Source organism: Oncorhynchus masou, chromosome 21, assembly GCF_036934945.1.
Source record: "Oncorhynchus masou masou isolate Uvic2021 chromosome 21, UVic_Omas_1.1, whole genome shotgun sequence".
Taxonomy (NCBI): Eukaryota; Metazoa; Chordata; class Actinopteri; order Salmoniformes; family Salmonidae; genus Oncorhynchus; species Oncorhynchus masou.
Window position 1 is genome coordinate 30,384,979 of NC_088232.1, and position 17,765 is coordinate 30,402,743.

At 44.9% G+C, this 17,765-nt stretch overlaps 1 protein-coding gene across 1 annotated transcript in view; it reads left to right on the forward strand.

Annotated features, from left to right (window-relative positions):
- Positions 1-17,765, forward strand: part of LOC135508102 (bridge-like lipid transfer protein family member 1) — a 124,472-nt gene that overhangs the window by 54,257 nt on the left and 52,450 nt on the right. The window contains 16 exon segments of the mRNA XM_064928051.1: positions 3,955-4,098; positions 4,210-4,340; positions 4,431-4,633; positions 4,809-5,006; positions 5,136-5,347; positions 5,485-5,787; positions 8,198-8,350; positions 8,512-8,752; positions 8,933-9,081; positions 10,575-10,779; positions 11,024-11,191; positions 11,295-11,485; positions 11,563-11,738; positions 11,853-12,423; positions 13,931-14,129; positions 14,229-14,504. Of these exon segments, the coding sequence (XP_064784123.1) occupies positions 3,955-4,098; positions 4,210-4,340; positions 4,431-4,633; positions 4,809-5,006; positions 5,136-5,347; positions 5,485-5,787; positions 8,198-8,350; positions 8,512-8,752; positions 8,933-9,081; positions 10,575-10,779; positions 11,024-11,191; positions 11,295-11,485; positions 11,563-11,738; positions 11,853-12,423; positions 13,931-14,129; positions 14,229-14,504 (3,520 nt within the window).

The window sequence follows — 17,765 nt, forward strand, 5'->3', positions numbered from 1 at the left end:
AATAAAAACGGTAGATCTCAGCTTGATTTTTGACTGCGAAAGTGATCTGGACTTAGAAAAGGTTGGTGACCACTGGGAGATTCCAACTATATTTATTTCTCAACATTCTATTGTTAAGCACATTGCTTCACTTTACAACCAAAGTAGCCTACCTGGCTGGCATGACAATTAACTGCAGGAAAAGCATCCTCCATTTGCTATTCAAGTGCATACGGATTTTTGTTTTTACCCTGCTCCTGTTCTGACTGGTGCATGATAATGGCCCATTCTAAATCAGAACTAATTTCACACATATTGTTTAGTATATATAAATACAAGATTAAATTGAGAATAGTCTGAATGGTGAGAATATTATAACCTGTGAATTTTTTTGCGGCTTTCAAATCATATTTGTGTCTATCGTTTGACCTAGCCCATAGGGCCTATATGTTTTGCTAAGGTTAGTATTACAACTAAAATGGCCAAATAACTTCAAACGTATCCTATAGGCCCAAGACACCTGGGACATGCTTGGAGAGCCCATAGCCTACAGAGTCTCGTGAAAAATGTTCTTATAAGCCCAGTCTCGTGTGAACTGAGTTTTGACTGGCCACTATTTAATAAAAGTGGATCCCAGCTTTCTCCCGCTGCTATATTTATTGCTGAATTCTTTAAAATTAAGTACATTAATCCGCTTTACATACGGTGTAGCCTACCTAGCATATTAAAAAAGTAACTGCACATAACCTTCATTCACTATTCAAGGGCAGGCTATGGATGAGTTTTTGTTTTTGTGGTCCATTTTAACTAAATAAAAATATTTCACAGGCTATATGTGTAAAGATCAGATTGAATTGAATGTACTGTGTGAGAATATTATCAAGTGCTTGTCAAATTGAGAATGAGAGACTGATGAAGTGTGTGCACCGGGCATGGTAATAGATGCCAGGCGTAGGGCTGTTATGGTGACCCTATTACCGCCACACTAGCTGTCAGGAGTCATGGCCGCAGTCAAATTCCATGTGACCATTCAGTCATTGTAACTAGGCTCCTCCAAAACAGAGGTCTGATGCCTCTGATGGTCATTAGTAGCCTACCAATCTTAGCCTGCGCAGGAAACAGAGCAGAGCACTTCTTTCATGCCTTTTTTCAAATCATAATTTGTCACATCATGCAGCCTTAGAATATATGTTTTGATTTCTAATATAGCTGGACCTGTTTCTTTTAAACCGCTCAACACAGAATGTGTGCACGCCCTCAAATCGTTCGGGGAAAAATATCCTTTCCATTTTATTAAGCTATGTTCAATTGTATTGTTCTTGCTATAAAATAATGCCATGGGAAATATTAGCTAATCTTGCCTGCTAAGTGAACTAGTGTAGCCCACAGCCATATGGCATAGCCAGATCAGGGCCTAACATAAGGATGACTCAGAATATGCTATTCTGTTCTTCTGAAATACATTTTCTTCATATCAAAATGTTTCATTAGACCTGCCTGAAATAAATCATGCATTTACTGTGATGGTGTAGACTATATTGCATCTATTTTAGACTTTTTTAAATGTAGATGTTCCAAAGGTCTGCATCAGTGAGTTGTAGGCTATGAGTAGAAGCCGGAGATGTTAATGTTAATTGACATCCCGAGGCTATGGCCAGGCACACTGATTTGTGTCAAGAACTGCAGCGCTGCTGGGGTTTTCCACGCTCAACAGTTTCCCGTGTGTATCAAGAATGGTCCACCACCAAAAGGACATCCAGACAACTTGACACAACTGTGGGACTCATTGGAGTCAATTGGTAATTACATTTTTGCATCCGAGCTCCTAGATTGTGCGGCTCTTTTATTTTCAAGGATGCAATGTATTTGTTAGGCCATGCCAATACATTGATATTCTAATTATTATTACACCTAAAATATGATTTGATTTAGAATAATGTGGACATTGCCTGACTAAATAGATTGGATGCGTGCATGGCTGGTGTAGGCACACATAATAAAGTCATGAATAGCGGTAGCATTAACCATTTGAATCTCACCATTGCTGTATTTATAATGAGAAAGGGACCAAAAGCAAAGTTCCTTTTTTAATGGGATTTGTATGGAAAACCCAGTTGAAGCCAGCATTAGATGTTTTCATCCTCATAAAAACCGCACGTGGTTTTGGCGCAACACGTGGTTTTACTGCAACAGAGTAGAGCAACACTGATCAATTATGAAATCACAAATAATTGTAACATGTTGATTTTGTCCACCCACACTAGATGTCGAAGCATTAAACATTTATGGCAATTTAGCTAGCTAGCTTGCTGTTGCTAGCTAATTTGTCCTGGGATATAAACATTGGGTTGTTATTTTACCTGACATGCACAAGGTCCTCTACTCCGACAATTAATCCACAAATAAAAGGGTAAACCGAGTTTGTTTCTAGTAATCTCTCCTCCTTCAGGCTTTTTCTTCTTTGGACTTTATGGCAACTTAAAGGTGCATTAGTTTAGTTTCAGTTTCAATGCTCCTAAAACCAATGAGGAGATGGAAGAGGCGGGACTTGCAGTGGGTAAAGCAGATGCTTGTTGACACACGCGAGCGGTGTGGTCAGCATGTAAGGGAGCAGGAGAACTTACAAATTGGCTACAATAATTATAAGGACTTTTCGGGGACCAAAGTGAGGAAATTACTGATATTCTTGGTAGGCCTATTCTTGGTAGGCCTATTCCAATACTTGAATTTCTGAGCTCCAAATTCAAGTTCAAATAGGCTACTTCAAGCCCCTTGTATTGTTTAAAATTGCAGGTGTAACATGGAAAACAAAATGTATTTGTCATGTTATTTCATTACCAGATCATGTTGTGAAGAAGCCCACTAGACTATGTCACTTGTTGTCATTATATCTAGAATAGTTCATAGGAATAGTGTTGGGTGTTGCGCAATAGTCTATCCTATGCAATTGCACACAGTAGACTGTGTCTAATCCGAGGCACAGAAAACATGAACACATTACCTTGATACTTTCTCTGTTAGATCTAATGAGACCCTGCTGTAAATCAAGCAGACAACAACAGATGATCAATATCAATTCAGTAGGGATATTAGATCCAATGTGGATCCAGGCAGAACTTTCTTCACCAGCATAACAAACCAGACACCAAAATATTCTGGACATTTTTTGCAAGCACCTTTTTTCCAGCACCTGGGCTGTTGTTGCGTCACATGCGCTATCACAACAGATGTTTGTCACTTAACTGTCCTTCTGAAAATTCCTTCCTGGATCAGATATGTAAATATATCATGGCGTGACTAATCAGCTGGACACCAAATGCGCATCCAACAAGTATTATACATAATTATTGAAGAACCCCTATAATGACAGTATTGATTTAGGTTTTAAGTATCAAGGTAAGGTGACCATTTCGGTTAGAAGCGTTCGGTTTTGCAATTGCATTTATTTTTTGGGATTTGGGTTTTCACCCCGTAACATAAGGAGACATGAAATGTTACGGAATTTTACGTAGTTACACTGCATTTCTGAGATCACTTATACAAAAAACTGTACGACAGCTAGATCCAAGATTCTTGTAGTGTTCCAAGTTAAATGTCTAATTTAACTGAATAATGCTTAATATATGATATAATGACAACTTACGCTGCCATAAATGCGAGGACAGAAAAGTCATGTTTTATGGCATATGATTTTGGACAAATCCATCAAGTCACCAAACATGATAAAGGGTCAATATTTTATATCAACTCGTGAATTTTATTGAATATAGCTATGAACCCATCTTACTTTAAATTAGTGACATGAAAAAAATTGGCTGATTATTATCAGTAACTTATCAACAGCAGTTACAAGTTGTCCAGCGTAGGAATTCCTCACGGGTACCGTAGTTTATAGAAAGACCCGTAAAGGGAATAGAGTGCAATTTTAGATTTACCCTAAGATTGTCCTGTTTTGAAATGTTTCCCCCATTATAGAGCTCAGCCAAGCAGGAGCACAAGCTGTCCAAGACGGAGGGTACCACAGGCTCCCTCAACATGCCACATGGCCAAACGGACCTGAAGGTCAAACCAGACAACGTGAAGATCAAGGGCCTGCAAGCTAACGTGTCAATCCCTAAGGTAGGAATTGTGTCAGGAAAATTGTATTGGACTTAAACAGAATTTAAACTAATGCTGATTCCTAGAGTTGCATCTCTAATGCCCCAAAAATCTTTCTCTCTGGCTGTGCAGGTGAACCTGTGTCTGCTCCAGGCCTCTATAGAAGAGTGTTCTCCCTTCAGCTCCAGTAAGAACCACATCACACACGTCTCTCTGGTTGCTCTCTGCTTCGACAGGATCGCCACACAGTTTCGCATGAACAGGTAACCTAATTTCCACCAGACTGCACCTGTCTCCTTAAAACACACACACACAGTTACACCCTGTGCATACCCTCCTGTCTGTCTCCACAGGGGCATAGTGGAGGAGACACCCAATACTGCAGAGCACGGCCGTCCCTCCGTAAACTTGGAGAAGTACGCCTCGGCCACCAAGATGCAGCCACAGTCTTCAGGGTCACTGCGCTCCAACGCCGGCATTGAGAAGGGCAAGGAGATTGCTGCCAAGCTTAACATCCACCGCATCCACTGCCAGCTACGAGGCCTGGATTCCAAAGGTGGGAATATGCTATTTTTTTATTGAATGCTCTACAATGTGTTTTTTGAAACACCAGCCTTAGCAGGCTGTCCATGACTGGAGTTAGAGACTTCTGCCCTAATATAATATTAAGTGTTAGCCAGTTGTGAAGCAAAACTTTCAAATGTACTCATTTTTCCTGTCCTGTGGTTAAGACATAGGGACATGTGCTATCACGGCCATCCCTTTTGAGAAGTCCAAAGTACTGTTCAGTCTGGAGGAAATAGATGAGTTTGCCCTTGTGGACGAGACGGAGAACTACGCGGCTGCAGACCTGGTCCGCACCGCTGCCTCCCTGGAGAAGTGGGGCTGGATCATGTTTGAGTGCGGAATTGAGAACCTCACCGTCAAAGGTAATTTGTCATTACGAAAGATATGCATATGCACTGTATATACATATTGGAATTTAGATTAACTTTGAATTGATGTTATTAACCCCAACCCTGTAACACTTTTGCCTGATTGTGTGTGGATATGTGCAGGTGGACGTCAGTCGGGTGCAGTGCTGTACAGTGCGTTTGGCATGATGGGGCAGTCGGGTACTGCCGTAAACACTGGCATGTCCAAATCCAATGGCTCATCAGGCTCTCAGACGGGCAGCGGCTACAGCACTGATGTATCTGATGACAACCTGCCTAACGACGCCACAAGCCCCAACTCTGATGCCAACAGAAACTCAGACTCTGACGATCAGGTAACTCATCACTTTCAACTGTTGTACTTGATCCAACCTCATTTCAGTAACGGAAAGCATTCAGACAAAATATACACTTGCTTCTCTCTCTTGCTCCCCTCTCATTGGCCTCTGTGTGGTGTCGATTGCTCTTGCAGGATGAAGGGGTGGAGTCTGATGACCTGAAGAAGGACCTCCCCCTCATGCCCCCGCCCCCTGACTCCAGCAGCATGAAGCTCACCATCAAGGAGATCTGGTTCAGCTTCGCTGCCCCAACCAACGTACGCTCCCCATCCCAGGCCATCTCCAGGCAGCTGAATCTCCTGAGCACAGCAACACCGGCGATCGGAGCCTGGTTGGTCCCCATCGACCAGCTCAAGTCTTCTCTGCGTAAGCTGGACATGGAGGGCACCTTGAGAGTGTGTGCTGTCATGGGCTGCATCATGACTGAAGCCTTGGAGGTCAGTACTGCACAGGTTGAGGGCTCCAATGCATTTTATCCATTAATTAGTCCTATATTTTCACGTATTGTGTATATACTGTATGTAGATTGTGTACATTTGTCTTGTCTATATTCTGTCTGTATATTTTGTCTATTGCTGTCAGCACCATTTTACCAGGTCAATTCAGGGTATATGTAAATGTATTTGGCAAATGAAGGTGATTCTGAGTCTACAGTGCATTCGGAAAGTATTCAGACCACTTGACTTTTTCAACATTCTGTTACATTACAGCCTTATTCTAAAATGGATGGGGGGAAAAATTCCTCCTCAATATACACACACAATACCCCATTATGACAAAGCAAAAACAGGTTTTTAGAAATGTTTGGGAATGTATAATAAAAAATAATCACATTTACAAACAGTGGCTTGTGAAAGTATTCACCCCCTTGGCACTTTTCCAATTTTGTTGTCTTACAACCTGGAATTAAATTTGATTTTTGGGGGGTTTGTATCATTTGATTTACACAACATGCCAACATGCTTAATATTTGTTATTTTGAAACAAACAAGAAATAAGACCAAAATAATAAAAAATACTTGAGCGTGCATAACTATTCACCCCCCCATTCTTCAAGGCAAAACTGTTCCAGCTCCTTCAAGCTGGATGGGTTCTGCTGGTACAGTTTTCTTTAAGTCATACCACAGATTCTCAATTGGATCCTCCGTCCCAGTCTCAAATCTCTGGAAGACTAAAACAGGTTTCTCTCAAGAATTTCCCTGTATTTAGCACCATCCAACATTCCTTCAATTCTAACCCGTTTCCCAGTCCCTGCCGATGAAAAACATCCCCACAGCATGAGAATCCCAGTTCTCGGGGTGATGAGAGGTGTTGGGTTTGTGCCAGACATAGCGTTTTCCTTGATGGCCAAAAATCTAAAATTTTTAGTCTCATCTGACAAGACTACCATCTTCCATATCTTTGGGGAGTCTCCCACATGCCTTTTGGCGAACACCAAACGTGTTTGCGTATTTTTTTCTTTAAAGCAATGGCTTTTTTCTCGTTTCACTATTTCGAGTATGTCTATTACATGAAATCAAAATATATTTAAGGTTGTAATGCAACAAAATAGGAAAAACCCCAAATGGGGATGAATACTGTTGCAAGGCACTGTATGTATTCAGATACTTTACTCAGTACTTTGTTGAAGCACCTTTGGGAGCGATTACAGCCTCGAGTCTTCTTGGGTATGACGTTACAAGCTCGTCACACCTGTATTTGGGGAGCTTCTCCCAGTCTTCTCTGCATATTCTCTCAAGCTGTACAGCTATTTTCAGGTCTCTCTGGAGAAGTTCGATTCGGGTTCAAGTCCGGGCTCTGGCTGGGCCACTCAAGGACATTGAGACTTGTCCCGAATCCACTCCTGCATTTTGGCTGTGTGCTTAGGGTCATTGTCCTATTGAAAGATGAATCTTCACCCCAGTCTGAGCGCTCTGGAGCAGGTTTTCATCAAGGATCTCTCTATACGTTGCTCCGTACATCTTTCCCTTGATCCTGACAAGTCTCCCAGTCCCTGCCGCTGGAAAACATCCCAACAGTATGATGCTTCCACCACCATGCTGCACCGTAGGGATGATGTCAGGTTTCCTGCAGATGTGACGCTTGGCATTCAGGCCAAAGAGTTCAATCTTAGTTTCATCATACCAGAGATCCTTGTTTCTCATGGTCTGAGAATCCTTTAGGTGCCTTTTGGCAAACTCTAAGCAGGCTGTCATGTTCCTTTTACTGAGGAGTAGCTTCCGTCTGGCCACTCTACCATAAAGGCCTCATTGGTGGTGCTGCAGACATGGTTGTACTTCTGGAAGGTTCTTCCATCTCCACAAAGGAACTCTGGAGCTCTGTCAAAGTGATCATCGGTTTCTTGGTCACTTCACTAACCAAGGCCCGATTTCTCAGTTTGGCCGGGCGAATCTTGATGGTTCCAAACTTCTTCCATTTAAGATGGAGACCACTGTGTTCTTGGGGACCTTCAATGCTGCAGACATTTTCTGGTACACTTCCCCAGATCTGTGCCTCGACAAAATCCCTGGACTCCAATCAAGTTGTTGAAACATCTCAAGGATGATCAATGGAAACAGGATGCACCTGAGCTTAATTTCAAGTCTCATAGCGAAGGGTCTGATTACTTATGTAAATAAGGGATTTCTGTTTTAATTGTTTTATACATTTGCCAACATTCTAATAACCTGTTTTTGCTTTGTCATTATGGGGTATCGTGTGTACATTGATGAGGATGATTAAAAAAAAAATCAATTTTAGAATAAGGCTGTAACATAACAAAACGTGGAAAAGGCGAAGGGGTCTGAATATTTTCTAAATGCACAGTGTATGAGACACATTCCCTTTTCTTTCCTTTGTTCTCTACAGAAAAAGAGTATCCACATCCCCTTTCGGAGCAAGTACAACAGGGTGACCAAGCGAGCACGCTACCTCCACGAGAACCCCTCCTGTCTGCTGTGTAACATCCTGCATCGCTACCTACAGCAGGCTGACTACTCAGTGATAGAGGAGGCCACTATGGTGAGACGTGTGTGTTTGCATTTAGAGGCTTGAGAACTTCAGTCTGTGCCATGATTGCCTGAATCTGGTTTGTTTGTGCTGGGCTGGAAGTAGCTCTCATGGATCTACCCTAAGTAAACTCCTAATTATCCTTTTAACCCATCTCATCTTGTCCTCTTTAGAATGACGGGCTGCCTGCCCTGGTGACCCTGAAAAAGGGTCTGGTAGCTCTGGCCCGTCAGTGGATGAAGTTTATTGTGGTGACCCAAGGCTTCAAGGCCATCGGACTGATGAGGCCCAACCAGCTGCCCAAACCCAAGGAGACTCCCCTGCAGCAGACCTACCAGGTCCAGGGCCTGGACAACGGAGCTGCGCTGCAGAGTGACACTAGCGCCGATGGGGCCGAGTTCGAGTTCGATGCAGGTAGGAACCTTTTCCCTGAGTTTTAATGAATATTCTGGTAAATTAATACGACAGAGACTTTATCAAAACAAGTGTCCTGAAAAGTCCCCCCACATGTTAATGAATTTAATGATGGGGATGACAATAATGCATGCAGTATGTTGGTCCAATGGGTTATATCATGTTGTAAATGCTGTCCAGCCACAGTGAGTGAACACACCATGCTGCTGGAGGGTGCATGCAGCCGCCCCCCGCCCACAGGAGACAAATCTGGACCAGTCAGCGGGGTGGAGATCATGAGGAAACTGTCCAAGTCCCACACACACAGTGAATCTGCCCTCAAAATAAAGGTAAAGGTGTGTGTCTTAACTGTGTATCCACCTGTCTGTCTGCATTGTCTACTGAAGAAAAATATAAATGCAACATGCAACAATTTCAATGATTTTACTGAGTTACAGTTTATATAAGGGAATCAGTCAATTTAAATAAATTCATTAGGCATTTATATATGGATTTCACATGACTGGGCAAGGGTGCAGCCATGGGTGGGCCTGGGAGGGAATAGGCCCACCCACTGAGGAGCCAGGCCCAGCCAATCAAAATGTTTTTCCTCCACAAAAGGGCTTTATTACATACATAAATACTCCTCAGTTTCTTCAGCTGTCTAGGTGGCTGGTCTCAGACAATCCCGGCGGTGACGAAACCGTATGTGGAGGTCCTAGGCTGTCGTGTTTACACGTGGTCTGCGGTTGTGAGGCCGGTTGTACGTAAAGGAGAAATGCTCACTAACAGGGATATTAACAAATTTGTGCACAAAATTAGAGAGAGAGAGAGGCTTTTTGTGCATATGGAACATTTCTGGCATATTTTATTTCAGCTCATGAAACATGGGACCAACACTTTACATGTCGCATTTATATTTGTGACTCACCACCTGGAATTCGGTCTTATGTAGCGAAATTGTGTTTTTTTTACATTGGATAAAAGTAGAGACTCATAGCTACAAAATGGTATATCATACACTGCATTTGAGGAACAATGGGAAAGTAATTCTGCTTTGAAAGTTGATAAACTCACTTTTGAGAAAAATCGCCTTTGAATGTTTTGGTATCTAGTGAAGAGCTATTTTTTGTCTACACCCATTCAGCATCATTCACACCCTCTTAACTTTATCCCCACCCGTCACGTTTCACTCTTGGAGCGCACACTTTACGCTCTGGCTTATGATTTGCTTACCTCTGGATAACATGAAAACAGCCTAACCAACTCTGCTGGCAACAATTTCATTACACTTTTTTGCATACTTTTTCTGACACCAACCATATTCAACGGGTGTTGTACATAGACCACGTTATGTTAGCTAGCTAGCTAACAGTACACTTTAGCTTGAAATTAAACCACTTTCTGTCAAAATTAAAAACGTGTAATATCTGAAAATGTAGCTAGCTATCTTTCCTGTATCACTCATTATCTCAGCCAATCATGGCTAGTTGGAAGGTTGCTATCTTTTTCTGTGGCTTAACCAACAAGGCTTGTAATTTTAACAATTTTAGTCATATTTACAGATGGCATACAAGTTTGTTGTTAAGGCACATGAAAGGTCACATGTTCGTGAAGGTATTTCTGCCAAAAAGCTCAATTTCATAAAAATATATCTGTACATTCAAACAGCTCTCCTGTGAAGTCGTGACTTGCGACATACGTCTAGTTTCCTGAATCGGGTCACATTTTTTTTCAGTATATATAGGTGGACAGGGGCAACAGGGAAGTACCACTTTCCATTAGTATACAATATGAAAGCATTTGTTTTCACACTATTGATATGGGTGTGTGTCTTCCTCAGGGCTCCCACCCATACCAGTCGCTGAGCTACACCAGCGGGGACACGGCGGCTGACTCTCCTGCCCATGTGAGTCGCGTGGGCATGCCTGCCAAGGACAGTCCCCGTAAGGAGAGTCTGTTGAGCTACCTGACTGGCAGCTTCCCCAGCCTGCACAACCTGCTGGAGGGTACACCCCAGTGGAACGATCCCACCACCAAGAGCACAGGTAGACTGCCATTGTCCTTAGAACGTTACCATGGGATAGACCCGGATTTCCCACACCTGGTTCAGACTTGGGTTGCCTTCCCTTTACATACCCTCGTCCCCAAAGTGTGAACATTGTCGAAAAGTATGGCTTATATGGAATTTTCACCATATTTTTATACTAGTTCTAATCCTTTTCGAGCCACAATAATAGAGAATTGGTAGAGAATTGGACTGCAACATTACATGTTTGTGCCCACCTTTAGGTAACAGTGTGGGCCCAGATGTATTGACGGAACACCCCCTGCTGTCAGAGCCCTCTTCTGTCAGCTTCTACAACTGGATGTCCAACGCTGTGGGCAACCGGGGCGGAGCAAATGCTGTACCCCAGGAGTCCCCCATCAACCGCTCCCAGCACAACAGCCTGCAGACAGGTAGAGGGAATGTTTTGCGCAGCTCGCTAACCAACCCCGAAGCTCACGGTAGAAGAATGTCAAAAAAGGGCACCCTAAGTGTCTGTTACCCATTGCTCCTCAGGCATCACCTGTAACCTCCCCACCATCCCATCAGCATCAGACTTCAACACGGTGCTGTCCAGCGACCAGAACACTCTTGATGGAACACAGTCACAGCACTCTCAGCACAGCACCAGCCAGGATGACATAATGATGGCCGACATCGAGGAGGGCAATCAGTGTCCCGCCGCTGTGCAGCTCGCTGACGCACAGGTAACCTGTTGAGAGTGCGGGTGTTTGTGTTTGTGATAAATCTAATGATTCCCTCTCCCTTTCCTCAATTCACACAGGTTGTGTTCAAGCCTCTGCTGAGTCACACAGGGATCCAGGCGCAGGATACCACTCCTCTCAGCTACAAGATGTATTTTGGAGAGCACCTCTCTTTCTCCGGCACCTTGGAGTGTCTCAGAGCAGACATTGTGGACTCAGACACATCCAAGGAGCGGAAGAACAAACGCTCCAAAAGGTAAATTAACCTTTTATTAACATTTGATCTAAATAAAGATACTGTATGCCTGGTTATTATTTGTCCCATTATTTACCACTCATAAGTAATCTTGCTCTCCATCTCTCCCTGCAGACAGGGCATGCCTAACCTCCCTCCGCTGGAGTTCAAACCGGCCCTGCTGATCGAGACCTTCAGTCTAAACTCTGTGTTGATGGAGAAGTCTACCAGCACTGGCCCCCCCAACTCCACGGCCGTTCCTTTCGCCTTTCACGACCTCAACCGGCGCCACTACAACACCTTCCACTGCGACTTCACCATCGCCTGCCAGGCCATCAGCCAGCGTGTGGACATGGCCCTGGTGCGCCTCATCCACCAGTTCAGTACCATGGTGGACGACATCAAGGCCACGCAGACAGACATCAAGCTGAGTCGCTACACCGCCGGCTCCGCCTCCCCCACGCCCACCTTCAAGGCAAGGCCTTACCGACACTTCCGCTCTTCTGACTTCAGCCGCAGTTCACGGGGAAGCATCAACGGAGCCGGGCGGAGTGGGGCTGGCGGCGGGAACACGGCTCAGAGAAGCAAGCGATGTGGAGGAGGGGGTCAACCACCCAACGGCCCCCCTTCAGGATTGGACACACTGGGTCGGAGGGAGCCCCGGGGACGCAACACGCTGGGTCGCTCGGAGCGTCGGACCTCCAAGGTACATCAACCAGTATGTGTCTTCATTTTGGAATGTTGTATGTACACTGAACAACAATATAAATGCAACATGCAACAATTTTTAAAGATATTACTGAGTTACAGTTCATATAAGGAAATCAGTCAATTGAAATAAATTCATTAGGCCCTAATCTATTGATTTCACGAATCAGGAAACCAGTCAGTATCTAGTGTGACCACCATTTGCCTTATTGCAGAGCATAGAGTTGATCAGGCTGTTGACTGAGACTGGTAAATGTTGTCCTACTCCTCTTCAATGGCTGTGCGAAGTTGCTGGATATTGCCGGGAACTGTAATACACTGTCGTACACATCGATCCAGACCATCCCAAACATACTTAATGGGGGACATGTCTGGGGAGTGCCTTAGAGGAACTGGGACATTTTCAGCTTCAATTTTTGTATTAATTTTGTATTACATTTTTTGGTGTGTCTTTGCGACATGGGGCCATGCATTATCATGCTGAAACATAAGGTGATGAATGGCGCGACAATGAACCTCAGGATTTCATCACGGTATCTCTGTGCAATCAAATTGCCATCGATAAAATACAATTGTGTTCATTGTCCGTAGCTTATGCCTGCCAAGACCATAACCCCATCTCCACCATGGGGCACTCTGTTCACAACATTGACATCAGCAAACTGTTCACCCAAACGATGTCATACACGCTGTCGGCCATCTACCTGGTACAGTTGAAACCTTGATTCATCCCTGAAGAGCACACTTCTCCAGCGTGCCAGTGGACATCGAAGGTGGCATTTGCCCGCTGAAGTTGGTTACGACGCCGAACTGCAGTCAGGTGAAGTCCCTGATGAGGACGACAAGCAGATTCTTTGGTTGTGCAAAACCACAGTTTCATCAGCTGTCTGGGGGGCTGGGCTCAGACGATCCCACAGGTGAAGAAGCTGGATGTGGAGGTCCTGGGCTGGTGTGCTTACATATGGTCTGCGGTTGAGGCCATGTTGGACGTACTGCTAAATTCTCTAAAACAACGTTGGAAGGCGGCTTATAGTAGAGAAATTAACATTAAATTCTCTGGCAACAGCTCTGTTGGACATTCCAGTAGTCAGCATTACAATTGCATACTCCCTCAAAACTTGAGTTGTCTGTGGCATTGTATTGTGTGACAAAACTGCACATGTTATAGTGACGTTTTATTGTCCCCAGCACAAGCTGCACCTGTGTAATGATCATACTGTTTAATCAGCTTCTTGATAAGCCACACTTGTCAGGTGGATGTATTATCTTGGCAATGGAGAAATTATCACTAACAGGGATGTCAACAAATTTGTGCACAAAGTTTGAGAGAAAAGCTTTTTGTGCGTATGGAACATTTCTGGGATCTTTTATATCAGCTCATTAAACAAGGCACCAACACTTTACATGTTGCGTTTATATTTTTGTTCAGTATATATTTGTCAGTGATCTATCAGATGATGTATGCTCTGTTTCTATTGGTAAATTGAATGAATCAATTGATGAAGGTGTCGCGGAAGGGCTCTCGGGACGTAGCTGACCACACAGCCATCCAAATGGATGACTCTGACTCCATCACAGTGTCAGAGCAGAGCGAGCCCTCTGCAGAGTGCTGGCAGAACATGTACAAGCTGCTCAACTTCTACTCCCTCATCTCTGACCCCACGGGTATCCTGGAGAAGAGCTCCCCTGAGAACTGCCTTTCGGGTAAGGCTCTCTCTCCCCCTCACCCATCTCTAGCCCCTACCCCCTAGGCACTTAGAAATATAAATTATTAAAAGTATTTTTTGTGTGTGATCTGTGCAGACGGTGGCCGCAGTCCCTCGGAGCCCCTGTGCAGGGTGATCTTTGAGAACGAGCAGGAGGACCCCACCACCCCCACTAACAAGCCCTCATCTGGGCTAGGTGCTGGGGGCAGACGGCGCAGCCTGGTGAGTTCTGAGCCACAGCACGTCACCCTCATCGTGTTTGGCATCGGCATGGTGAACCGCACCCACCTGGAGGCCGACATCGGGGGCCTGACCATGGAGGCAGAGCTGAAGAAGATCCACGGCAGCTTCACACTCAAGGAAAAGATGAAGGGTGAGGCTCTTAGTAGTGATGTGTGGGTTGACTCATAACCTGCAGTCCCTGAGGTTATATCTGTGGGGCGAGCGTGTTTAGGGTTATTAAATACTGTGTGGATGAAGGGTGGGTGGCGGGCGGGTTGGGTGAAGAGAAAACGATAGCCTATCTGAAAACATCCATAAATGTCTAATTTCTTTGCAATTATTTTGCAATTTATATAGGCTATATTACTGAGTTACAGTAATGTAACATGTGTTTGGTGCCGACAGAGATGGACGCCTCGCTTCGCGTTCTTAGGAAACTATGCAGTATTTCGTTTTTTTATGTATTATTTCTTACACTGTTACCCCAGGAAATCTTAAGTCTTATCACATACAGCTGGGAGGAACTTTTGGATTTAAGAGCAACGCCAACTTACTAACATTACGACCAGGAATATGACTTTCCCGAAGCGGATCCTCTGTTTGGACCACCACCCAAGACAATGGATCGGATCCCAGTAGGCGACCCAAAACAACGACGGCACGGTCTTCTGGTCAGGCTCCATAGATGGGCACACCGCCCACCGCTCCTGAGTATACTACTCGCCAATGTCCAGTCTCTTGACAACAAGGTAGATGAAATTCGAGCAAGGTTTGCCTTCCAGAGAGACATTAGAGATTGTAACATCCTTTGTTTCATGGAAACATGGCTCACTCGGGATACGTTATCAGTCCGTACAGCCACCCGGTTTCTTCACACATCACGCCGATGTGTGAAGAAGGGCGGTGGTGTATGCCTTGTGATTAACGAGTCGTGGTGTGATCATAACAACATACAGGAACTCAAGTCCTGTTGTTCACCTGACCTAGAATTCCTTACGATCAAATGCCGACCGCATTATCTACCATGAGAATTCTCTTCGATTATAATCACAGCCGTGTATATCCCCCCCCAAGCAGACACCTCGACGGCCCTGAAAGACTTCATTGGACTCTATGTAAACTGGAAACCACCTATCCTGAGGCTGCATTTATTGTAGCTGGGGATTTTAACAAGGCTAATCTGAAAACAAAGCTCCTATTGAATGCGTGACCTGGGCTGGATACACTCTGGATCATTGCTACTCTAATTTCCGCGATGCATACAAAGCTCTCCCTCGCCCTCCTTTCGGCAAATCTGACCACGACTCCATTTTGTTGCTCCCAGCCTATAGACTGAGACTAAAACAGGAAACGCCCGTGCTCAGGTTTGTTCAACACTGGTCCGACCAATCTGATTCCACGCTTCAAGATTGATTCGATCACGTGGACTGGGATATGTTCCGGATGGCATCAGATAATAACATTGATGTATACGCTGATTCGGTGAGCAAGTTTATTAGCAAGTGCATCGGTGATGTGGTACCCATGGTGACTATTAAATCCTTCCCCAACCAGAAACCGTGGATTGATGGCAGCATTCGTGCAAAACTGAAAGCGCGAACCACTGCTTTTCATCATGGTAAGGCGACTGGAAACATGACCGAATACAAACAGTGTAGCTATTCCCTCTGCAAGGCAATCAAACAAGTGTCAGTATAGAGACAAAGTAGAGTCGCAATTCAACGGCTCAGACACGAGACGTATGTGGCAGGGTCTACAGTCAATCACAGACTACAAAAAGAAAACCAGCCTCGTCACGGACACTGATGTCTTGCTGCCAGACAAAATAAACAACTTCTTTGCTTTGAGAACAATACAGTGCCACTGACACGGCCCGCTACCAAAACCTGCGGGCTCTCCTTCACCGCAGCCAATGTGAGTAAAACATATAAACGTGTTAACCCTCGCAAGGCTGCTGGCCCAGACGGCATCCCCAGCCACGTCCTCAGAGCATGCGCAGACCAGCTGGCTGGTGTGTTTACGGACATATTCAATCAATCCCTATCCCAGTCTGCTGTTACCACATGCTTCAAGAGGGCCACCGTTGTTCCTGTTCCAAAGAAAGCTAAGGTAACTGAGCTAAACAACTATTGCCTCATAGCCCCACTTACGTCATCATGAAGTGCTTTGAGAGACTAGTCAAGGATCATATCACCTCCACCCTACCTGGCACCCTAGACCCACTCCAATTTGCTTACCGCCCCAATAGGTCCACAGACGATGCAATCGCAACCACACTGCCCTAACCCATCTGGACAAGAGGAATACCTATGTAAGAATGCTGTTCATCGATTACAGCTCAGATTTAACACCATAGTACCCTCCAAACGTGTCCTTAAGCTCGAGACCCTGGGTCTCGACCCCGCCGTGTGACACTGGGTCATGGACTTTCTGACAGGCCATCCCCAGGTGGTGAGGGTAGGAAACATCTCCACCCCGCTGATCCTCAACACCGATGCCCCACAAGGGTGTGTTCTCAGCCCTCTCCTGTACTCCTTGTTCACCCATGACTGCATGGCAATGCACGCCTCCAACTCAATCATCAAGTTTGCAGATGGCACAACAGTGGTAGGCTTGATTACCAACAACGGCGAGACAGCCTACAGGGAGGAGGTGAGGGCCCTCGGAGTCTGGTGTCAGGACAATAACCTCACGCTCAACAACAACAAAACAAAGGAGATGATCGTAGACTTCAGGAAACAGCAGAGGGATCACCCCCCTATCCACATCGACGGGACAGTAGTGGAGAAGGTGGAATTTTTTTTAGAGTTCCTCGGCATACACATCACGGACTAACTGAAATGGTCCACCCACACAGACAGCGTGGTGATGAAGGCACATCAGCGCCTCTTCAACCTCAGGAGGCTGAAGAAATTTGGCTTGTCAAGAAAAACACTCACAAACATTTACAGATGCACAGTCGAGAGCATCCTGTCGGGCTGTATCACTGCCTGGTACAGAAACTGCTCCACCCACAACCGTAAGGATTGGGTAGTGAGGTCTGCACAACGCATCACCGGGGGCAAACTACCTGCTTTCCAGGACACCTACACCACCCGATGTCACAGGAAGGCCAAAAAGATCATCAAGGACAACAGCCACCCAAGCCACTGCCTGTTCACCCCGCTATCATCCAGAAGGCGAGGTCAGTACAGGTGCATCAAAGCTGGGACCGAGAGACTGAAAAACATATTTTATCTCAAGTCCATCAGACTGTTAAACAGACATCACTAACATTGAGTGGCTGCTGCCAACATACAGACTCTCTAGCCACTTTTATAATTAACATTTGGATGTAATAAATGTATCACTAGTCACTTCAAACAATGCCACTTTATATAATGTTTACATACCCTACATTACTCATCTCATA